The sequence below is a fragment of the Passer domesticus genome, chromosome 1 (genome assembly GCF_036417665.1).
Source record: "Passer domesticus isolate bPasDom1 chromosome 1, bPasDom1.hap1, whole genome shotgun sequence".
In the NCBI taxonomy this organism is placed as follows: domain Eukaryota; kingdom Metazoa; phylum Chordata; class Aves; order Passeriformes; family Passeridae; genus Passer; species Passer domesticus.
The window spans coordinates 41467653-41492449 of record NC_087474.1 but is presented as its reverse complement, the minus strand read 5'-3'; the positions used below and the strand labels follow the sequence as shown (position 1 = coordinate 41492449).

The 24797-nt window shown below is 40.1% G+C and overlaps 1 protein-coding gene across 1 annotated transcript in view; it reads left to right on the top strand.

The window, feature by feature from the left end:
- Window positions 1-22266, top strand: part of SNRK (SNF related kinase) — a 39807-nt gene extending 17541 nt beyond the window's left edge. The window contains exons 4-7 of the mRNA XM_064415747.1: window positions 9747-9888; window positions 12754-12966; window positions 14032-14166; window positions 18468-22266. Coding sequence (XP_064271817.1) covers window positions 9747-9888; window positions 12754-12966; window positions 14032-14166; window positions 18468-19686 — 1709 coding nt within the window. The 3' untranslated portion in view covers window positions 19687-22266. The remainder of the gene's footprint in view (window positions 1-9746; window positions 9889-12753; window positions 12967-14031; window positions 14167-18467) is intronic.
- Window positions 22267-24797: the final 2531 nt, after the last annotated feature.

Genomic DNA, 24797 nt, shown 5'->3' with positions numbered 1-24797 from the left:
AATAACTGAGCATACCTGTCAGCATTTTGGAGTTTCAGTATGCTAAAAATCAGATTATAGCCAAGTTCTAAGAAATTAGAAGCATTTCTCTGTTTATTTGGTTTAGAAAATCTCCCTTTTTATTGTTGTATTTCAGCACTTCAGACCATTTATACTTAGATACACTATGGAATGAGCTTGAGGCTGGAAGGGTGCTGAAAGTGTGATACTTGTCTGCTTCCATTGTAAGGTGTTCCTCCCCTTCTGTTTTGCTTGCATCAGTGCAGAGCTACCCCTTCTCCTGTGCTGCACTCTGCTGCATGGCTGGCCATTTGATGAACTGACTTTTACCAGCTAACTTGACAGAAAACTGTTAAAATACCCAAAAACTGACAGAAAACCTGCTTTCTGCAGGCTTAACTTCTGCCAGATTAGCAGAGTTGTTTGTTCCCTTAGGATTGGGTGGAAGAGGTGGTGCACAGGAAGTGAAGGAATATGGAGCTTGGAGGAGAGTGGTAGGACCTGTCTCTTGAGTGAGCAAGTTTAGGTAATATCAGCTCTGCCTGGCTCCCTTACTTTCCACCTCTTGTGTAAGATAAACTCTTTTGACTGAAATTCATCATCATTGCCAGTGTATTTTTAGGAGAATTGTACACTCTACTTCTTGGCTTCAAATGTTTTTTTAAAGTAAAACAGAAGGAACTGATGTGAGTACTAGGTGTATTTTGTCCTGTGGTCTTCTCTAGTGTACTGGTGTTAGTGGCTGTGCTTTTCTGCCTTCACTTTGCTTTGCTGCTGAAAAAACTGAATCAAATCAGAAATTAACTTGTTACACTTTTTAGAAGGAGCAAACGGAAGGAATTGGTTGTAGAACGCTTTCAGAAAGTCAGAGTCTTGAGGATAACAAAATATTTATGTTCCACGGTAAATTGCATGCAAATAGTGAAGTTTACTTTTAATGAAATGGGAGTTCAGTTTTCATGCAGTATGCTATCGTTTGGGTTTTTTTTTCCCCCTCAATCTAATTACTGACTAGAAACTATTTTTAGTGCTTAAAATTGAGGATGTTACATTGCAAGTATTGGAGCCTTGCATTTGCAAGTGAAGTTCTGATGTGATGGGGCTGCACTGAACAATGGGAATCTGTGATCCTGATAACTTCTCAGTAAATCTGAGCAAGCTAATATTTATGAAGTATAATTTATGTTCTATTCTGGATTACTTTATGCAGAAGTTTCCATGCATTCATCAGCAAACTGCTGGGTGAAGCAAAGAATAATTTATCCAAGTGAAACTACAGAGAAGAAGCTGTCGAGACAGGCTTCAGTTACTGCTGTATCAGCTAAACTGTAATTTAAATACAGGGATACAGTTATGTTGCTGTGTTCATGGGAGAACTGTTTTCATAGTATTTCAAGCTGCTGTTGTGGAGCAAGGTTTCATTATGATGAATACATCTCCACAGCCAGGAAGCTTAATTTCATGTATCTTTCAAGAAAAGTACTCAGATTAATTATTTCCAGTCTGTGGCTGACTAATTTGGCAACACAGATCTGGTGGGACCGAAATCAGTGGTGTACTACCTAGTTATAAACCAGATGCCCAGGTTTTGCATTCATGTGTAAAGCTGTCTTCAGATGTTAATGTTTTCTAAATAAAGTACAAATTATGCAGTATACAGCTAAAATGTGTAGAAAAAGATAGTCCATCCAAAATCATGATAAATTTTAAAGATACCGGGAGCAAATTATCTTTATATACCAAAAAATAACAAAGTCATTGCAGTGAAACATATGCAATAGCTGTATGTGCTGTATAGACTTTGATATGTCCAATGATTTTGAGAACATATTTTATAAAGAAGAAAACTTCCTTTTATGTTTAACTAATTAATATTGATTTTTATTCTGGCTAATTATTTTCTGGAGTAGTAATATTGGAATTCATGCAGAAAATGTTGGTTTAGTTTGGTTTGTGTTTTTAAAATAGAGATTCAGTAACTTTTTGGGGCTAAACAACAGCTATCAAAGGAGATAGAATGTATTTTTGAATGCAGAACTGATGATTTGGAGTAAAACAGGCTATTTTGAATAGAGGCAGTGGCATGTGTTCAGTAAGACCTTTCAATGGTGGTGTTTTCTGTTAAAATACCCTTACTAAAATTTGAGATGCGTTAGTAACTAAAATAAAGAACAACTATTTTTATTTTAGTGGTTTTACTCAACCAGCAAAACCCATTCTATGGACTTCAGGGAAAAATCATGAAATCCTAGAATGGTTTGGGTTGGAAGGAATCTTAAAGACCATGCATTCCCAACCCTCTGCTGTGGGCAGGGAGCCTCTCACTAGGACAGGTTGCTCAGAGCCCCATCCAGCCTGGCCTTGAACACTGACAGCGAATGGGACATCTATAACTTCTCTGGACAGCCTGTGCCTCACCACCTTGACAGTGAGGAATTTCTTCCAAATATCCAGTGTAAACGTGCCCTCTCTGTTTAAAGCCATCATCAGCCGTTGTCCTGTCACTCTGTGCCCATGTGAAAAGTCCCTTTCCAGCTGTCTTGTCGCCCTAGAACCTTCTCTTTTCCAGGCTAAACTACCCCAACTCTGTGAGCCAGTCTCCAGAGGAGAGGTGCTCCAGCCTCTGATCATCTTCATGACCTTCTCTGGACTCCCTGCAGCAGCTCCATGCCCTCCTTATGCTGGGGCTGCCAGAGGATGAGTACTGGTTGCCAGACTGAATGAAAATAGGAATCACTTCTGAAGATAAGACTTAGTTACTGATGATCGTGTCTTAGTCAAGTGAAATAACTTAGAACAGACTGTTTCACCAGACAGATAAGCTAATTAGAGAAATAATTTGCTAAATGCTGTTTGCTATTTATGCTCTTTTTTGGAAGGACAGGAAAGGAAAAGATTTCCTTTCATTCTCTTGTCTGCTATGTGTACTAATAGTAATATTGATGGGATTTTTAGTGCTTTAAAACAAAGAAAAAACCCCATTCTGCATGTTAATTAAAAAAAATGTTAGCCTTGATTGTGGCTGTTTTCTTCCTCAGCCTTCAGCAAGGGAAAGATAAATGCCACTTTACAAAGACAAAAAATGTTGGGTTAACAGATGGTAGCATCTCTGAGAACTGGAGAGGTCAGTATATGAGTTTATTCAAAGCCTTTTTCATTAAAAATTAAAGCATGAAAGAATAGTTAAATCAGCTAAAAACTGAGTATCTATGAAAGAGTAATCCTTATTCTTTACTCTTACACTTGAAATTTTACTGGTCCAGTTTGAGCATATTCCAGATTTGTCTTTGCACATGGTAGTGTAAAAATACTTGTGATATATAGAAATGCTGAAATCTTTTTTCACAATTATTCTCTACCTTCTCACAACTGACTTTATGCAAGGGATGCAGCTTTTAAAGATTTTTAGCTTATACAGGAGTGGAAATACTTCTTACTCTCTTTCAGAAGCACAAGTATATCAACAAGCACCATTCAAATGATTCAGTGGTGTGATACCAACTTTTATCTTTTGGACTGTTGTATATAATGTTTTATCACTGTTTTTAGTAGAAGTCTCATTTTCTGCAGCATTTCACCAGTCATTTGAGTTTTTACTCGTAAATTGTGATTTGGTTCTTCAGACTCATGTGAAGCTGTGCCATACTTTGAGTATGCATTCAGTTTCCTTGAACAGGTTCTTGAATTCTAACTTGTAACAAGCATGCTTGCCACTTATCCTCGTGAGCTACCAGCCTGTACCTGCTCCTGAACCCATCACAGTTCCACCCTTCATCCACATGAAGTAGTTCACAACAGGGTTTTTGTGTCTTGAGCTCAAAAGAGCAGTCTGCAGGTCTCCAGTTGCTCCCTAGCCCTGAACATGCCCCCAGTGCAGAGATACTGATGATTTTACGTAGAGTTTTTTTTCCCAATTAGCTTTGCAGAAAAGAACTAGGTTATTGAAGTGCTGGTGTGTTGAATATCTTCCAGGGCTTGTATTCAGCAGGTTTCAATGGATTGGGTTTTCTTCATGAAATCTGCTCTGAAGAGGAAACAGCAGCAGGGGGAACATTCTTCAGTGCCTTAACACAGTGGTTAGAGTACCTGCCCATAATCCTGGGAATTGGGGTGCATTTCCACCCTTCATTTATCCAGTCTGTTTCTTGATACCTTTGTAGGGGCAAAATAAACATGTAAACGCTTTTGTAATCTTCATAAAAGTGGGTTTGTTTCTTTTTAGTTTAAATGGCTCCTAGTAGAAAATAACCGTAATGTTCAGCTGTTATGGTAGATAATGTGAAGAGAAATGTATAAAACTTGGCTAAATTTACTCAGTATCACTTCCTTTTCAAGAAAGTGACTTTCTGTAGAAGCATACATCTTATCAGCTGAGCAATATACACTGTAAACTGTTGAGCAGTTCTAAATTTAAGTTAGGAGGGAAAAAAACAACCCTTTTCCCATCAAGGTCTGAAATAAACAACTTCAGTAAGTAGTCTCAATTTACATTATGTATGTAAATGCAAATGTGTCTATTCCAAAATGAGTATGGATGTTTCATTGCTTAAAATCACAAGTTCATATAGCATATACAAAGCGTGACAAATGTCTGACTTCTGAGGAACTGTAGAAATTTGAAGGAATGTGAAGGTATGAAGTTGCAACTTATTGAAATCCTAAGTACTTGTTTTAGAAGTAGATCACAAAGTTCAGAAAGCAGTGAGTAACTAATGAAATGGTGAAGCAGATAAATATGGATATCCTTTGTGCAGTGTGCAAACTTGAACGTGACAGATGTTTGACCACCCTGTGTTCAAGACAGGCGTAGCACAGACAGCTAATGTTGTAATTTGGTTTCTATGGCAGTGACTTCATATTATGTAAGGAAGTTGCATATACACAGCCTTGGTTGTCATGGTTCATGGTCCTTTTCTGATTATTTAATAACTTAGAAAACAAAAAGTTCCTACTGCAGCTAGTTACTACTGCTTTTATTCTTATTTTATTCTTTGTCATAGCAATGACAGTTTCAAGTTAGCCAATTTAAAGGCTAAATTGTATCTTGAGATCTTCACAGGTCTTTTGAAAGAGACCTTGTTTTTTGCTACTGCAGAATAGAACTGTGCCTTCCCTGACTATAATAACTTGAGTTTTTGCAGGTGATTAAGAATGCTAAATGCATGCAGCATGTTGGGCCTAATTTCTACTTTTCCATCAGTTTTCTAAAGAGCGCAAATTGGATGACCTTTGAAGGACAGAAATAAGCAGTTTCCATAAAGCCTTCATCTGCTAATTGCTAGTTACTAAGAGTAGGAAAATAACTTGAAATTGTGAAAAGTAAATTATTGTTTGAATCTGCATTTTAAAGGTGGTCTCTGTAACCCTTCTCTTCCTTGTGTTCCTTCAGTTAAGGGTCTCAAATATAGAACTGGCACTGACACTGATTATGACAGGACAAAGCTCTGGTAATGAACACTGTTGTGTATGGCTTTGTGTATTGCTTGGGGAAATAATAAAATTTGGTAAATATACATTATAATAAAGTAACCTCTGATTATCCTTTAATAACTTCCCTAAGATAACCCTACTTAAAGATCCTGCATCTTTCAGCCAGATTACACTATTCTGGAGTAGAAGAATTCTCCAAAATGAACTGTGATTATTACATTAAATGGGTGAACAAAAATTGTATATTTGGAGAACAAAGCTGTATATTTAAGTGTTTTTGCAGCATATTTTCAGATTTTTGAATTTGACTGAAAAATATGCAGCTGTGTTAGCAAGAGCCTCGTTAAAGGTGGTGTTGCATCAGTCATCTGGTTGGTTTGCTTTAGTTGCATGAGGAGTTGCAAACAATTGATGTGGTCTGGTTAAGCTGTGGCACAGAAAAGGGACAAGGAATCAACCCCTTGTTTGGAGGGTTTGATATGAAGGGGCAGGACAGAACTCTTGAATGGGTTCTCTTAGTACACCTGCAGACATCCCAATGCTTGGCTCTGCTTCCAGAAATGAGAGCCTTGCTGTAATGTGGTATTGCAGAGCTTGTGAAGATGTTGCTAAGATGACATCTGTCTTGTGACACAATAAGGTCTGCACTAAGCCTCCCAGCGATTTTTCAGTGTTACATGGGGATTAGACTTTCTCAGGCACTCTATCTTCTCGCTTCCTGGTTATGAGTAGACTTTTAAGTTTTGCTGAGGCTGCTCATCTTTGTCCATGATGCTGCAAGCTGAGTCACTTTAGTCACCTTGGCTGTAGGTGCAATGAAGTTGATCTGTTTACAGCTGCAGCTGTAAAAATAGGCTGAGAATAAAAGCCATGTAATTGTTTCTGTCCAGTGTTACTTCTTGGGCACATTAGAATAAACGTCTGCTGTGTTGGCAGGGTAACAAAATATACATTTGTTAGAAAAGTGCAATAGGAAGCTTTCCTTGTAGTATATAAGAGTGAGGTAAAGTGTAGTTATTGCTGCTCTAGTGCTCTTCACTGACAGGCTAAGAGTATCTACATAATATGCCAAGGTTAAATGGTATTTAGCACTACTTTTAGTTTCTAAAAAAAAAAACTTTTTCTGCATACACATTATGCCCTTTTAGTGTATATTTTGTGCATTGAACAGAATTAGTGATGTAATGAAATACAGTAGCAGTTCAGTGCATGATTTTTATTTCATTATTAACCAGAGATTTTATTCGATTTTCATACAGCTGTGTTAAAGTTCTCATTTTACTATTTGCAGCTCTTATCTGGAAAGACCTATGGGTACAGAGTGCAAAATATAGTAACAAGTGAAAGAAAAAAATACACTAAATTCTGTTATGTGCTGGCTAATCAGTAATTACTGTTTTGTTTGTCAAAACATACAGGTTGATGTCTAATGGACATCACATAATGGCAAGCATAGTGGTTTGGGGGTTTTCTTTGCATTTAGACATTTAGTTGGATTTTCCTTCTAAAAAGTGCTTTTTATTTTTTATTTTTATGAAGTGTGCATACATGTTTATCTAAAGAACTTTTGGAAAACTAAAATAGTACCTGTTATTACACATATCCTTTCAAATTGAAATACAGCAAAGTGATGTATAGCCCAGAGAAGAAGTCATGTGTGTAGAATAGAAAATAAATTAGAAGGCTACCTTGTAAGGGAAAATACTTAATGATACATTCAGTATCTGCTCAGTGCAGTGGAAACTTCAAGGTCTGGTAGAGTTTCCTGTATTTGGCAATTTCATGGAACTTTAATTCTTGTTTTTGATTGCTGTCCTTTTCTCAGGACTGTCTTAGTGTTTTTAAGCTTGATTTCTTACACTGTTGTATTCTTCCTTCTGTATAAACTTTTTATATGCTTATTTTTAATTAACAGTTAATTAGATTGCTCCCCATCCCACTACTTTTTCTCTTGGCTTGAATTTAGCCAGTATGTATTGCTTTATTATAGCAGATATAATTTGTCTGTAATAATGAATACTATGTGGATTCTTGTAAAATACTTTATGCTAAAAGGACACATGAAGCATTCTGTTCAATACTTCTGGGGAAGTATTGAACAGAATAGTAGGATAGATCGAATCAAAACATAGATCGTAGGCAAAGGTAAAAATCTAGGAAGGATATTGATAGCCAAAAGATGACTGGTCACAGGAATGCATAAATTCACCTGTCTTTTGTGCTTGCAAAAACTTCATGTAATCTGCTGTGTGATGGGAGATAGATAATGCATCAAAACTTTCTGGCTGCATGGAAACTAAACAGGCAGAAAGACAATTAACTTTACAAAATTAAAGGTGGACCTTGTAGATGAAACTGCCTCCCTGTCTTGTGAGGGCTGTTAAAGTCCTGCATTCCTAAACAATGCCTTTCTGGCATCAAGTTATCTAAGTACTAAAGTATGTATTGAATCTGTAAACATGGTGATGGTCATGCTGAATTTTCAGATATGCATGATATGGTGTACCAGCCTCAAAATGCTGAGTACCTACAGGATTGAGGCTCTAGTGAGCACAGCAGAAATCCAATAATTGTCTGAGTTTAGTAGTGTACACTTAGAACAAATGAGAGCTCTAAAGAAAATTACCATGTAGTGTTTCTATTCCCCTGTCAGCTAAACCGTAAGAAGAATAGGTCATAAGTAGCAAAATGAGTAATTGTTCTAGGGATGAATCTGTGTGATTTACTTTATTAAATAAAATTGTAGCCATCCTTCAGCATGAAATGCACATTGAGTATTTTGAATGGGCAAGATGCAGTTGAGTAGCTTATGTGGATCCCTCTTGCAAGTCCTTCCAGCAAGAAGCTGGTGTGCTCTGTGTCCCAGATCACTGCTGGCTGCTCTCCCCTCTTTCCTTGGGACGTGCCTGCCTGATCATTTCTCAGCTGTTTGCTTTTACTGGGTACAGATCTGTAACATGTTAAGGGTTTAAGACCCAAAATTGCTGCTGAAATTCCCAGAGCATGGAGTTGTAGCTGAAGTTTAGGATCATGGAGATGTTATTAAGCATATATTGGGGCAAGTTATTTATTTTTCTGCTGTATGATGCATTTCTTAATATTTATGTTTCCTTTATTGAATTCAGTGACACTCATGAAATATTTTCTCTTAGGCAGGCTCCTAATAAAAATTTGAGCTAAATATTAGCTATTACACTAAGTAGAAACCAACTACAGGGCTGCATGCCCCAAAGTGCTTCTTTTTCATCTTTTGGTATGCCATTCCACTGGGGAGCAAGGGAGTTGTTAAATGTTTATTTTACACAAGCAGGAATTAGAAGAAAACAAGAAGAGTCCCAGAGTGTAGCAGAAATCACTGTTAATTGTTATGTTTGGATATTTAAAAAAAAAAACAAAACAACGCAGCACCCAAACCCACTACTCCACACTTTGTAGTATCATTGGTATAAGAAGCTGGTTTTACATAAACTAATTTAGTTACTATTGGAAGTGCCAAGTTTTAAAGCAACACAACATCACTGAAGGAAAAACAGCAAAATCAGTCTTATTGAAATAAGTGCCTTTCTTTGTAATTTCTTACCTGACTGAGTTAGGTGGGGGTTGGTCTCTTTCTCCAGGCAGCAACTCACAGAACGAGAATACACAGTTTAAAGCTGCACCAAGGAAAATTCAAGCTGGATGTTTGGAAAAAGTTTTTTACTGAAGAAATAGTGATAAAGTACTGGAATGGTCTGTCAGGGGAGGTGGTGGAGTCACCATCCCTGGATGTATTTAAGAAAAGAGTGGATGTGGCACTTGGTGCCATGGTTTAGTTGAGGTGTCAGGGCGTGGGTTGGACTTGATCTTGAAGGTCTCTTCCAGCCCAGTGATTCTGTGATTCTGTACCATGTAAACAATACAGAGAACAGTTTATGCAAGTCCTTGAGAAAGAATGTGCTTTGAATTCAAATCTCTTGAATAACCTGTGCCTACTTGTTATCAAAAGGGCAATGAATTCTTGCCTAATAAATGACCAGATTATTTTCAGCTTTATCTAACACTGCTGTCAAAAGTGTTAATGCCTCTCAAACTGTTATGCATCCTTGAAGTAATGAATTCTGGGGTTTTTCCCCCTTCAAAAACGGTAAAAGCTGTCAAGGAATGGAACTACTGCATTTTGTACTCAGTGGAATTGCAATTTCCATAAGTAATGCTCATAATGAAGAGTGCAATAATCATCCCAATATGCATTTCAAGAATATTTCATGGGTTGGATGGTAATTATGTCTGTATCTTCAACAGTTTGGGTTTTTAAAATATGTACTTTATATTTGCAGATATATGGAGTTTGGGGGTCATTCTCTTCATGTTAGTCTGTGGACAACCACCATTCCAAGAAGCAAATGACAGTGAAACTCTGACTATGATAATGGACTGCAAATACACGGTGCCACCTCATGTGTCCAAAGAATGTAAAGAGTAAGTAGAGTACTAAACAACTTGGAAGCATTCACAGAAGTAGATCTGCATTACTTTTGGGAGGTCCCCATACTATATTATCAATGTGTAGAATACTCCTTGATACTCTTCCTTTTATGTCTCTCAGTTATCATGCATTTTATAAGGAATTGAAGAAATTACTCAGTACTGATTGGCTTTGGCCAACTCTTTTGCTGGACAACTTACCAGGTTGTGTTGAGAATATTCTGTCACAAGGGTTAGGAAGGTACTGCTGCTTATCAGTTTTTGTCCAAACAAGTTACCAAAACCTGTCACACAGCAAGTTTTGCTCATCTCCTACTGAAATTGCAACTCCAAATTAACATCCTAGGCTATCAAGGGAGAAAAGTATTTGGTCTGGAAATACCATAACCATTTAGGAGTCACAGTTCCTTTTGATGTGTTTTTCTGCAATGTTCACTGGAACCTTTTTATTTATATGTTCCAGTATTTCCCATACTTCTCTATTGGTCAATGACCTTCAGGCCTTTAAATATATATCCCAGTTGTATCATTTAGACTATTTTAAAATGTTTTTCTGGGTTCTTGAACGTGCAGTAGAATATCTTTTAATTTTCAATACAGAGAACCAGATGCATTTATAAATGCTTGAAAAATGTGTCTGGTTCAGTCAAATAAACTGGAGCAGCATCTAGAATTTTGTTACTTGCCAAAGAATGAAGTTTGTTACAGCTGTGGTCATGATGACCATTCCTTTCTTTACCTGTCATCTGTGCAGTCCAGGAGTGTAATGCATAACACGGTGAACAGCATCCTGGCCTGCATCAGCAGCAGTGTGGCCAGCAGGGCCAGGACAGTGATCCCCTGGCTCAACACTGGTGAGGGCACATCCTGAGCCCTGTGTTCAGTTTTTGAGCTCTCCAGAAAGACACTGAGGTCATGGACTGTGTCCAGAGAAGGGCAGTGAAGCTGGGGAGCAGCTGAAGGAGCTGGGGTTGCTTAGCCTGGAGAAGAGGAGGCTCAGGGGACACCTTACTGCTCTCTACAACCACCTGAAAAGAGGTTGTAGCCAGGTGGGGTCAGTCTCTTCTCCTAGGTAATAAGCAATAGGATGAGGAAATGACCTCAAGGTTAAGATTGGATATTAGGAAAAATTTCTTGTCACACCTTAGAACAGGCTGCCCAGGGAAGTGGTAGAATCACTGTGCCTGGAGGTGATGATGATTCAAAATAAATGTAGATGTGGCACTTAGATTGTTTAGTGGTGAGCATGGTGCTGCTGTTTTAGTGGCTGGACCTGATATCAGTAGCCTTTTCCAACCTTAATGATTCTGTAATTCTGTGCCATAGCTGGTTCTTGTCTTGTCATTAACACCCTCCAGTAACACGGGAAAGCTGCTCTGAGCTTGAAGAGCTTCACATACAGGAAGAGGTTTAAAGTACAATACAGGAAGAGGTTTAAGAGGGAGTTCTTATCAGTGAATTGTATCGAATCAATCTCTTGAGGTGCTGAATGGTGAGGCCAGGAAATTTACCTTTTGCAGCCTTTTGCTTAATATACTTGCTAACATTGATTTCCTTACATGCCCAGATCTACTTTCTCTGTAGAAAGCATGAATAATGTACAGCCAGTTAGCCAGGTGCTCAATGTGTTAGGTTTTCTTAGAGAAAAGACTCTGGGAATGCTTAAACTTCCTGCTTAGAGTGAAAGCTTTTGTGGATTGAGATGCATAAACAAGCTTCAAGCAGGAGGCACATGTGCTGCATTTCTGCCATTTTACTACAGGTGTAGTTTCAAAAAAGCCAAATTAAATACGGAGTTTGTTCTCTTTCTGTCATACTAACAAAAGCAAAGAAGCTCAAGGCTCCCATGTCTCACCCTGCCTTTCCTCTTGGTAAGGGCAGAGACCACAGCTAATAAAAAGAAATGTGACTTTTTTTTTACTGTAGAATTCTTAAAGAAGGTTGGATTAACCTCCACTTCTTAAATCCATACATCATCTCACATAGAAAAAAAAAAGGCAAACAAAAAAACCCCATTAAAAATTGTGATTAACTTTGTGTGTGGCCTTGCAGTCAGAAGTTGCATGGTACAGTATATTTAGTTGAAGAAAAAAGAACTATATGAGAACTGGAGAACATGTTGGAGCAATAGAGTTTCTTTGTAACCTTGGCAACAAAACCATATATCCATATTTGTTGAACAAAGCCAAAAATACCTCCCCCAAGAATCTTCCATGTATAGTAAGCGAACAGAGATGTGCTGTGCTAATAAAGTCTTCTTTCTCTGTTTACTTGGGTAATTCATGCACTTTCTTTCCAGCATTTGTAAAATCTCAGTATCAGCTCATTAGTAGATTTGTCCCTACAACATCCCAGAGAATGCATTGGTGTGTTTAGGTTTTTTTATATGTGGGTAGAACAAATCTCAGTTTTTTCAAGGATACAGAGGACTCAAATTTCTGATATTTACTTCAGAATAAAATATTTTTGTTTATCTTGCCATTCCATATCCTTGTTCACAGCAGCAATAATAAAAAAAATCACATTTATATTAATTTACCGGCTAGCTGATAGGCCACCTGTGACCTGAAGTTGCCCTATAAAACCTACTAAAAACAAATAAATGAGAAGAATCAGATGAATTGTCTAAGTGCAGTAAATTAAAACTGTAGTGTTTATGGTATTGATAGTTTTAATAAACCATTTCAGTTTAACAGTATTTGTAAAACCAAACAGTTTCCCATCACATTGTTTACCGTGAGACTTCAGAAGATCTATGGGACCTGACAGCATAAAATGTCTTCCTAATGTTGCTCTTACAACAGCTGCTTTTTTAAACACGTGTGTGCATTTTTGTTTCGATTTATTTTTTATTCACAGTCTAATTACACGGATGTTGCAGAGAGACCCCAAGCGAAGGGCATCTTTGGAAGAGATTGAAAACCATGCATGGCTCCAAGGAGTTGATCCCTCTCCTGCAACCAAGTATAATATTCCTCTGGTCTCGTACAAAAATCTGTCTGAGGAGGAGCACAACAGTATAATACAGCGCATGGTTCTCGGCGACATCGCAGACAGAGACACCATAGTGGAGTAAGTGGGCAGCCTTCTACGTGCACTTTGTTTTGTGCACCTCTTGGTTTTGAGTCAAGAACATCACGAGAACCTTGGTACTTCGGTGTTTAAATATCAGGGCATTCAGTTCATAAATAAAATATTGCAGTCTTGCTCTGTGATAGGATATTGTGGGATCAGAAGTACTTAAGTATACCCAAATTCAGGAAAAACTTAAAGAAAATGTGTTGAAACAGTGTTTTGATTCCTGCAGTAGCTGTCTTAAGTAAACTTAAATGCTTTGGAATCCATGCTTATTCTTCATCTCTCATGCATATTTAAAGGTGACAAATTCTAGCATTTTTCCCTGAGTGCATTTCCAGTATACCTAAATATTAATTTAAAATATTATTCCCTATATCTGTGTAATTCATAAAAGTCATTGTCACTGAGGGAGCTTGCTAGAAAGCTACATAGATGATTCTAATAGATGAAAACTGCCAAATTTCTAAACTATTCCCCAAATTGAAAGAGGTCTCAAATATTTTCTCTTTTTTATGTGTTCAGCTGTTAAAAACTGTTTATGCGCAAGGGAAAGCAGCAGTCTCCCTTCTTAAGCTTTTAGCTGTGTAACAGGGGCAGCTTTTCTGTTATAATGTCTGAGTGATGCTTACTGTCTTATGAACTTATTTTTACTATAAACTCAATGTGGCAAGCCTAAAATAATGAAAGTTTTCTTCCATTTGTTGCATAACTGAATATTGGTACTTTGTAGTTGCATGTGCCAGTGCATGTGCACATCACTGGTGCAGAACATTAATAAAAAACAGTTATCATTTAATGAATGTAAAATAAAAAATAATTTCTTACTTTTGTTGGATGATATTCTAAGGATGTCTCCTCCTAACTATAGCTGAAATTGCTAGACTTGTTGTCCCTTTATTTTTAATAAAATTAAGGCATGCTCATCAAAAGATCAGAAATGGGCAGTCCTGCTTTCAGGCACTCTTCCTGCTATGGGAAGCACAGCAAGCTGCAAGATGCATGTCCAATTGTTAAAAACCACTGATGGATGAGTTATTTCATGTTTTGTACTTTCCTCAGGGCATTGGAGACTAACAAATACAATCACATCACTGCTACTTACTTCTTACTAGCTGAAAGGATCCTGCGAGAAAAACAAGAGAAGGAAATTCAGACCAGATCTGCAAGCCCCAGCAACATCAAAGCTCAGTTCAGGTGAGAATTTAGGAATCTAAATGGCTGGGACGGGTTTGGGGGTTTTTTCTTTGTTTGTTTTTAAAATTGTCTTAATGACAATATTAAATTTCCCAAGTATGCTTTCTTGAAAACAGTAAAATACTCATTGCAAATTTTAAATGTCTTCAAAGGGCTGTGGACACTTCAGAAACTGTTCAGAAATCAGCTGCACATAACATTTTCAATTCCTACCCAAATGACAAGGCAATTTGAATTCTGTACCTAAAGAGGCAAGTTTCACACCCCCTAGAAAAGGGCTTGTTCAGTGACCTTCAGCTCCTCATACAAATTGTGTTATGTAATATCCCTGGAGAAAAATCAGTTGCATAATCCATAAACCTGCTGATATGGAATTAGTTATAAATGAGAAATCACTCTAAATTTGCCTTGTAGGTTATGTTTTTTTTCATGTCAGTTGCTGTGCCAGTTGTCTAAGAAAAATTATTGAATTTACCATTTCAATCAGTCACTTAAATATACTGCAATAGATTGGTTTTGTTTGACAAAAACATGAATTAGAAAAAACCTAATAGTAAGGGTTCCTGAGATTTTCCAAGCTGCAGCTTGTGACACAGTAAAACTAAAAGGGGGGAATTGGGCTTCTGGCATCTGGTTGGTATTGCGATGATCAGCCAGTTGATTTGCTCTGCAGCCAGTTACCAAAGCATCCCACATTCTCACTTACAGCAGAATAAGCTTTAAAAAAACCAACCAACTAACCAAAAAAGAACACCAAAACCAACCAACCAAAACGCCCAACCCAAAAGGCAAATAGTATAGTTTCCACTTGGAGGATTCGAGTTTTGAGCAGTTATTTTCTTAAACATTGTGGTTTTTCTTTCCTGAGTTAAGTGTTAAACTATCACTAGGGATCTGCTGGTATTGGATAAAATTTTCATTGGCCCATCTTGACAGCTGTTCCAGTGAAGATGGAGGAGGTTCTGAGGCATTTTCAGTAACTTTGATCCTGTAACCTCCAGTCTTTTCAAAAGTTGCCTGTTTAGGTAAAATACTGGTAATTGCTACTAGCAACAATAACAACTGTTAGTATATAATTTATTAATGAAAAAAGAATACTAAATGTTTGTGCTGATGTTTAGCACTGCTAACTCTAGCAAAAACCTTTAGTGTTGTTTATCTCTATGATTTAGAGAAAAAGAAAAACAACTTGTTCATTCTAAAAGTTTCTCTGTGCAACTTTCATGCAAAGTCATAGTTTTCCTTGGCCTAATTGATAAAAGTAAGGTATTAACTTACTACCTGAAGTTAAATGTAAAAAAATGGACACTTCTTAGAGATTAAGGACTCACATTAGGTTTAAGTCTCCATTGGTTGTCACCTTGGATTTAGGCTTGAGATTATAGAGGCATCTCTTCTGAACACCATTCTGCCTCCCTGAATTATGAGTTGATGCTCCATGAATGTTACAGTGTTTTCAGTGTCCTTAGTGTCCTTGTCATCCCCAGGTGGGACTGCACCCTGCACTGTGTACACCTGATCACCAGTGGTCACTGGTGTAGGAAATGTTATTTTAGGTGGTTGCAGGAACTTAAGAAGAGTTACTGTTGCAGGCAGTAAGGATTGCTCACAGAACCTAAATGGTCTGGAGCTTGGTGTTGGAGAGCTCAGCTCTCTTCAAGGGTGATTCTGTAACTTTGACTCAGCAGTTGTTTGCAACTTTTTCCCTCAGTGTCAGTCTTTCAGTGAAGAGCAGCTCTAGTTATGTAAGAAACTGAAACAAAAAATTCAATTGATCTAGCTTTTTATATGAATTAGTAAAGCTGGAGTAGCTGTAGCCTGCCCTGTGAGTATGAATTTTCATAACAAAGACATCTGCACAAACTTGGGAACCCTTGCTTTTATGGTCCCAGTAGCTGTCCTTTGCCTCCATGATGGTTCTAAATTCCAAGTGTTTCTGTAGATTGACCTTATGGAAAAGACAACACAGTAATGCATTACTTTGATTTTGAGACGTCAAAATATTAAAAAAAACCCCAACTTATTTCCAACCTGGAGCTTGTTTTCTGTCCCTCTCTCCCCTCAGGCCCAGTGGGAATAAAGGGAGAGGCAGAAGGGAAGGAAGGCAAACATGGGCTGCTATGAGAGATAAACATATTGTAGTGAGGAGGTTTATTGCCTGGCAACTACAGTACTGTAAGATACTATATTTGCTTTTTATTGTGACAAGTACAGAACTCTTCCTATTTTTGCTGACAAACCAGTCTGTTCTTTTAGCATGGCAAGTTCCTGTAAGATTGAGATCTTCATTTTCTGTCATGTTTGTAGTTATGTTTCTAGCATATTTAAGTCCTGTTTGTTAATTACAGGCAATTGTGTTTAAAATACACAGCAGAGCACAAGTCATCAGCAAACTGAGTCAAGTGTTTCCCAGCATTTCTGGAGACAGCTGGGACCTAAGGGAGGGTGCCAGCATGAAACCAAGGAAGAGCACAGCCCAGGCTTCACTTGTCTGCGCAGCCTGGCTCTGAGCTGCAGCTTTTGTTGCTTCCCTGCAGGTAGAGCTCCCCACTGGACAGACTGGTGGAGGCCACCAGCAGCTCCCAGTGAGACAGGCAGGAGCCTGCATGGCTTCATGCAGGGAATGCACCACACAGGCTCAGGGAGTGTGTGGGCAGCCAGGCCCCACTGTTGGAGGGTCCTGGCTTGGAGCTTAGAGGTTTCTGGTGCTGCTGGTTGAGCATAAGCGACACAAGTGCTTCACAGCAAAGCCTGCAGCACGGCTGGGTGAGTTTATTGCTGGTTTTAGTACAGCCTCTCCTCAAAGTTTGTACAGCTGGGGAGAAAGTTGTCAGGAGACAACCTGGTGTAGACCAGTGTCTCACACTTGAGGGTCCTTGTCTGTGCAGCGTTCAGCAAGTGCAGTCCTGCCACAGCAGAGGTGTCTGAGCCTTCCCTCTTCCTTCTGCTTGACCTCCTGACATGGCAGAGAGCAGCAAACTGATGTGATTCTTGTGTCTTTGTGTGCAGCCTGTCAGGCAGATACCTGGGGTCACACTTGGTGTGAAACGTTCTCTGCTGCTGTCCTCACCCTCTTGCTTCTAAACTAGGCCATGAAGCCATGCAGCCCTTTCTTTTGGCACACACAAAGTATGGTTGGGAACGTCTTGTAATATGCTGTCCATATGTGAACAGAGGTCTTTACAACAGCTTTTCATGCAGTAGCAAGAGTATTTTTGTTATGTAAAGTTAAGAGATTGGCAAACACTTTAAAATGAAAGACAAGAAATGTGGGGCATAGGCTGAGTGAAAAAGTTGAAGAATTATTCAGTGTTAATATGTTGGTCTGTAAATGTTGGTTTTTTGGATTAGGCTTTTAAAATAGAGAGAGTAAAGACTGACAGTCTTTGTTCTTAAGTTTATTCTGTGTGCACTATTGGACTATTACAATATATATTAAGATTTAAAGTTAAATGCAAATCATTAGAAAGTAACTTAAGATACTGGAGATGAGACATCAGCTGCCTACTTGTAAAACTGATGGACACTCATATTACTTTCATTTTGATCTGAGCTAATGCTATTACAGAGTTATACATTTTTGACTTGAATTTATAGTTTATTCAAGTGTTATATTCTTAAGCAGCTTGAGTTCTCAATTCATGCAGTTGTATCATTCCAGCTTCTCAGCTAAGGACAAATAAATGTATTATCTCAGTCTGCATGTGTTTAAAATGTAAGGGAGCTTTGTAGAATGGAGCTTGGTGAGAATGAGAGACTGTTTCATCTGACTCACCTTTTCAGTCTCACTCATGTTAATTCTAATTTAATTTTTATATTAAGAATATTGGGGGAAAAACCCCAGAAAGTTCAGATTAGAAGTAAGTAGTTTGAAATACAATCTTCCTTAAGTTGTGCTTGAATAGGCTTGTACCTTCCTCTGGGTACTGGTGGTTCTGTACCAATCTCAGATTATTTTTTTGAAACCCCATTATTTCAGGGTTTTTTATTGCTTAATTCATTTTCTGAGGGCAGTGAAATCTTAAATTGTGATTTGACAGTAACCAACATAATTTCTAAACTGTGTTCTTGTATAGACGGTGTTCCTTTCAAATAGCAGCATTTCTAAAGGAATGCACACTCTCGGAGAGCACTTCCTTGTGCTCAGTCACTCAGTACTGTTGTTTACAGACATGCCACTCAGCAGCCCCATTTGTGTGTCAGTACTTGTGCTTTTCTGGTGCAGATCTTACACTTCCTTGTAAGTTCTGAAATGCTTGCTGTGATGTAAACTTCCTGTTTATCTTCAATTTTTTATGCAGGCAGTCGTGGCCGACAAAAATTGATGTGCCCCAGGATCTGGAGGATGACCTGACAGCAACCCCGCTCTCCCACGCCACTGTTCCGCAGTCCTCGCCGGCTCGCACGGCTGAGAACGTTCTCAACGGGCACCGGAGCAAGGCCCTTGGGGATTCCACAAAGAAGGAAGAGATCCCTGAACTGGCTGGGCCGGCACTTTCAGCAGTTCCATCAGTGAGCTTAAAACCCACTACCAGTGGGCGGAAGTGCTTGTTCAGAGTAGAAGAAGATGAAGAGGAGGATGAGGAAGATAAAAAACCTATTTCTCTTTCTACTCAAGTTGTTCTGCGTCGTAAGCCTTCGGTTACAAATCGTCTGACTTCGAGAAAGAGCGCCCCAGTCCTCAACCAGATCTTCGAGGAGGGCGAGTCAGATGATGAGTTTGACATGGACGAGAACCTGCCCCCAAAGCTCAGCAGGTTAAAGATGAACATCGCCTCGCCCAGCACCGTGCACAAACGCTACCACCGGAGGAAAAGCCAGGGACGGGGCTCCAGCTGCAGCAGCTCCGAAACCAGCGATGACGACTCGGAAAGTAGGAGGCGTCTGGACAAGGACAGCGGGTTCACTTACTCCTGGCACAGACGGGATAGCAGTGAAGGGCCACCTGGCAGCCAGGGAGACGGTGGCGGACAAAGCAAGCCCAGCAATGGAAACGGAGGGGTGGACAGAACGAGCCCAGGCGACAGCAGCAAAGGTGGGGGGAATCCCTCCGGCAGCTCCGGGGGGAGCACCAACACCACCTCGGGCTCCACTCGGAGATGCGCTGGATCTGGAAACTCGATGCAGCTGTCATGCAGAAGTGCAGGGGAACTGGTTGAAAGCCTGAAGCTAATGAGCCTTTGTCTAGGTTCACAGATTCACGGCAGCACAAAATACATTATTGATCCTCAAAACAATCTGTCCTTTTCCAGTGTAAAAGTACAAGAGAAATCAACGTGGAAAATGTGTATAAGCTCCAGCGGAAGTGCAAACCAGGCTTCATCACTGAGCAGCCTAAAGTTTTTTTCCGACCAAATGTCAGACACAACAAATGAATTGGAACGGCTAAAGAACAGGAACTTGAAAAACAGTGTGCTACAACTACCTCTGTGTGAAAAGATATCTGTGAATATTCAGCGGAACCCAAAGGAGGGGCTGCTGTGTACCTCCAGTCAGACCAGTTGCTGTCACGTCATTTGACAATGACCTGACTGGAACAGCTCGATTTGCTTGACAGAGTCATTCTTCCTGCTCAGAGCTGTGAACACCTTGTCACGGACCCCCTTTTGTTGTCTTAAGATTTTTAATGGGCTTCGAGCAGTTATTTATTATACTTTAATTTTGTCTTTGCTTGATGGTATGACAATGCATGGTCTTTGCATGCTGCTAGCAGATATGTTTTTCTTTTTCAACACAACAGAATATTTTATTGTGTAATTTCTACATTTATAATTTTACTGTGGAAGATCTGGATTAAATTAAAATAAAGATCTGGATCCTAATGTAAATGAAGCACTTAGAAGTTTCATGTTCTGCACTTAAACTAGAAAGAGAAGCTTTTGTTTGCTTATGAAATGTTAATTCTTGTTCTGACCTTCTGTGAAAACTAAAATATGTGATATGTGGCATACTTCTATGTGTCTGAAACAGAACCAAAGCAATAATGTTTTGATGCTGAAAACTCTTCAGGGAGCTTTCAGATGTTCCAAGGCTTGTACAAAGCAAAGATGCACTGAAAATTAGTGATCTTGAAATATGATTTTAAACCCACACCTATTTGTCTTAAGCTATGATATAATAGATGAAGTTGTGGCTCAAAAATCAAACTGAAAAGATCTTGTTTTGCTAGAGGCAGTTTTCTTTAAAAAAAAAAAAAGGCAAGTAGATTTCTAAGGCAGCTTTCTCCCATAGAAATATGTTAATATTACAAGCAGACAATCTTTTTTAATATAACAAAGGTAAATTATTAAGTCTACTTCTGAGTTTTTACATGCTAACTGAAAATAAAGTATTTGTATGACTTACTTTTGTTAGTAGTATATCATGACACTTAGTATTTTAGGTTTCTACCTTGTAAACCCTCTCTGCTGTTCTCGCCTCCCCTCCCTGAGATTCCAGAAGGCAATAAGGGATGGGAAACCTTTAGGTAATTGGATTCGCATTGAAATTGTCATTTACAGTTTTGTTATTATTACTCTTTTTAGGACTTAAAATACTGCTGTTCCCCACATGCACATCACTTATTTTCCCTCAGTGATACACTTGTTCATGAAGTCCATGTAGAACAACCGGTAGGAAAGTGTTTCTTTCACAGCTCTGAGCCTTCCTGTCAGGTTTCCCATTGCCATGGCAAGGTCTTGATTTAGAGTATTTCTGTACAAAAGGATACTTTTGACCAGATGAATTAACTTTGTGGAATTTTATTATCTAGAATAAAATATATTGCAGATTCCTAGTTTTGGGAAGGGCAAGAATGTTTTATTTTTTCATGCTGTGCACTGGGTCTTCTAAGCAATGCTAGTGAAACTGGGGGTACTATGTAGCAGCGCCCTGGGCAGACCCTGGGTGTCCCAGAGGAGTTTGACACTGTTGAGCATCTTGTAACACTTTCAGAATGGTCAATACAGCGCGTTTTGTGTCTGCTGCGGAGGGAGCAGAGCACCAAAGAGCGGCTGGGTCGGGATGGCCACAGCTCACAACAGCTCTTGTGATTCCTGCAAGACTTCAGAGTGTCTGAAGTGCGTGGGGTGAGCTGAGCCAGGGGCTCTGCTTCTGCAACAAGGCAAGGAGAAGTGTTGTGCTTCTTTAAGTTTTAATCTCTAGTTGCAGTTTAGTTAAAAGCTACAAGCATAGACGTGTGGGTGAAGCCATAGAACATAATTGCTTGAATTTTTTGAGCAGGGATCTTACCAAGGGCCAGAAACGAGATGTGTGGTTCACAGACAGTGAGCGTAACATCCACGTAGGAGACAAGTTTATAAAGGGCATTGGCAATAAACTTTATTTGTTGCAGCTTTTTTCCAAGTATTGTAAATACTCTTTCCTGATATGTACAGCCTTGGAATGGCACCTTTTAACTAACCCCGGGTGTATTTTGTTTCCAATGTTTTTATATACGACTGTATATATGGTGCTCACTTTAGAACAGCAGTGTTGACCATTTATGCTGCATAGTTGTATTATAGCCTTATAGTTGTGTGTGGCTGGTTGGACCTCTGGGTGTACAGATGTGTACAGATGTGTTAGTCTGAGTGCTGTCCTCTCCCCCTCTGTTGATAGGTGAATGATTGTGCATGTGGTGTACGTCGTGTTATGTCGTCACGTAAAAGGAAGGGCGAGAATAACCACTACATTAAGGTAATATTGGACCAAACTATTTAGAGCAAGTAAACAGTTTCTTGTACCCCTTAACGTGTCTTTAAGAGTTGCATATAGTTACAGTAGTGTATAAAGTAAATATTGTGGAAAAACAGTTAGTCTTGTATTTTTCTGTATGTGTGTATATAAAAATATATAAAAATAATGTACCTCTAGCAACTTAATCTGTATTTAAGATGTGACAATCTTGACACAGAATTTTAAGAGTAGCAGTCTAAACAAGCAGAATTAATGAACAGAAGTATAAAAATTTCTCACCAAGAAAGAATCCATGTGTGTTAAGAGGGTACAGAAATATCAACTGATCTTATTGCTTCTGGCAATGTTTGGCTTTTTCATTGTACAAACATTCATGGTGTGCGACAGAAATGGAAAATCCAGTTAATAAAAGTGATATCCTGATTGATGCATAAGCGGTGACTTGCACGTGGATGGGGTTTGTGTGTCCTGGCGTTGGGTCTGTGAGGGCAGCACAGGCTCCAGGCCCCCTGCACTGCAGCAGCTGGGAACAGCTGGGAACAGCTGGGCCTTGCCTTGGGAGAGCCCGGCTTGGGGTGTGGATGCACATCCAGGTGTCACCTGGCAGGAACTCTTGAAGTGATCAAATGCCTTCATTTGGGCTTAACAATTGTCACAGTATCATCTGCTGAGTGTTTTGTCTCAAGGCTGAGGGAGCTGTTCCTCAGGCAGAACTCCAGAGCACGGTTCTTTATAAGGTAAAGCGGGTAATGGTAAAAGGAGAGCGGGGCAGCAGGGCCACCCCCCTCTGCCCCACCAGTGCTGCAGCGAGGTGCACGGGGCTGCCCAGGAGCAGGCTGCCTGCTGGCTCCTTGTCCCTCAGAGGGGTCTGTTGGAGCAGCTCACACAACACTGCAGTGATTTAAGTGCTCCTGGAGCACAAAGTGTAACAGCCAGGGCAGGTACGGACACAGGGAGCAGGGGCACGGAACAGGTTCTGTGAATTCATGGCATTAAGTGACCCCTGCTTTAGGCCGGGGCACTTGTGCAGAGCTGCACCTGCGGGCTTGTGCAGCTGGGACCTTGCCCTGTCTGAGGAGCTTCCCACCCTGGTCACTGCAGAACGGGGTGGAGGCATAGCAGGAAAGGAATGGCCAAGGAATTTGCAGGGCTGTGGCTGTGACTGTGACTGAGATGGGAAAGGCGTAACACATCGTGTAGTGCAAGGCCAAGCAGTAACATCTCAGTAGCTGGTAGGTGCAGGAAGATACTTTTCATGTCAGATTTGTTTTAAGGATTTTTCAGCAGCTGCCTAGCAATAAATAGGGAACGGGGGCAAGCTGGAATGTCCCCAAACATCAGAGACAACCCAGCCACCCTGTTAGCCTTTCCCATGGTTAAGCTTATGTGAATAAATCAGAACTGATTTGTTTGTCATTAATTCCAAATGATGACTTGCTTTCAGTAAAAGGTGTTTGAGCAGTAACACCTTGATGTGACTGTACTTGGGAAAGTGTAGCAATCACTCAACACTTGTTGAGTTGCTGACTGCATGCAGTCAGCCAGGCTCCCTCACATCCATATGGTTTTTAGAGGGACTGCTGGATTGCCCTTCTCCAGAGCAGTGTCTCTGCAGTTGTCTTGGCCTGCTCCCTCCCTGTACCACAGGCTCTGGCTATTTATTTATTTTTTTTAATTGTAAGATGAATCAGTTTGGCCCATCTGCCTGTATTGCAAATGACATAAATTTGTGGAAGTCAAGAACCCGGTATTAGAGATGTAGTCTTATTACACGGCATAAAGAATGAGATAACCTCTATTTTCAGATCTGATGGAAGAATTATGTTGTAAGAAAAATGCAAGTATAGGGCCTGAGAAGCACAGAAAGGTAACACAGACTTCATCGGGCTCTCAGATGATTCATCTCAGGAACTCATTTCAGCAGGCCCTTGTGTAACATCTTCCTCTTTCCTCCCTCTCACTGCTCTCTCTTGAGAAATACAGAGCAGGGGAGGCAGGATCTGGTTTTCTCTCCGGGCATTTGTGTGCCACATGCCCTCAGCCTGGGACAGGCCCAGCGCTGCCCTCATGATGCCAGCGATGACAGAGGCCATCACCACAGCGCTTTGTCTCGAGCGCTGGGGTGCAGGGGGAGCCTCCTCTCTCAGCACCAGCCTCCGGGGCTGGCTCTGAGTCACCAGGCCCTGCTGTCAGCCCTGGCCTGGCACCGGGTGAGGCATGGCAGAGCTTTCCTGAAGAAAGCACATCACAGTAGTCAGCATTGTTCCCAGGGGCTTTGCTTACATGAATAAGGAAGTAAACTCAGATTTCTCTGAATGAGAGTCAAGATCAATTTCCTCAGGCCCAGGTAGGCTAAAATATCTGTAACTGCTTGCCTGCTTACAGAGGAACCTTTCCATGTAATGAGTGTTCTGCTCTTCTGTTCTCCTCAGCAGATACCTTGAGTCAGCAGATCCCTGTGGGCCACACAATTAGACCTGCACTCACAGGGTACCTGATGAGAGAACTCTTGTACCACCAGCAAGTGGTTTGTGAGTGCTCTTCTTAAGAACAGCTTTCGTGGATTGTTATTGCTGCTGCTAAGGAGATTTGTAAAATCCAAGTCTTAACAGACAGATACGGGAGTCTCCCACACAGCCATCTTCCCAAACAGGATGCTCCAGCCTCATGCTTGGTTTTTCCCTGAAGCTTGAGACCAGAGATAAATTATTTTAAGGCTTAGGCACTGGCAGAGCTGCCACACACCCCTGTCTGGTGGCCTGCACTCCTGCAGGGCCCAGAGCCACGGCTGTCTAGAGCTGTGAGGATTCTCAGCTGGGTAAGGGACCCTGCCTGGACCTGGGGACAGACACTCAGATTCCATACCTTGTGAATGGCAGCTACTGATAAACATCTTACTATTTCTGACATTGTCACCTGACAACTGATTTTGGTCAGTGAGATTCATCCCTGGC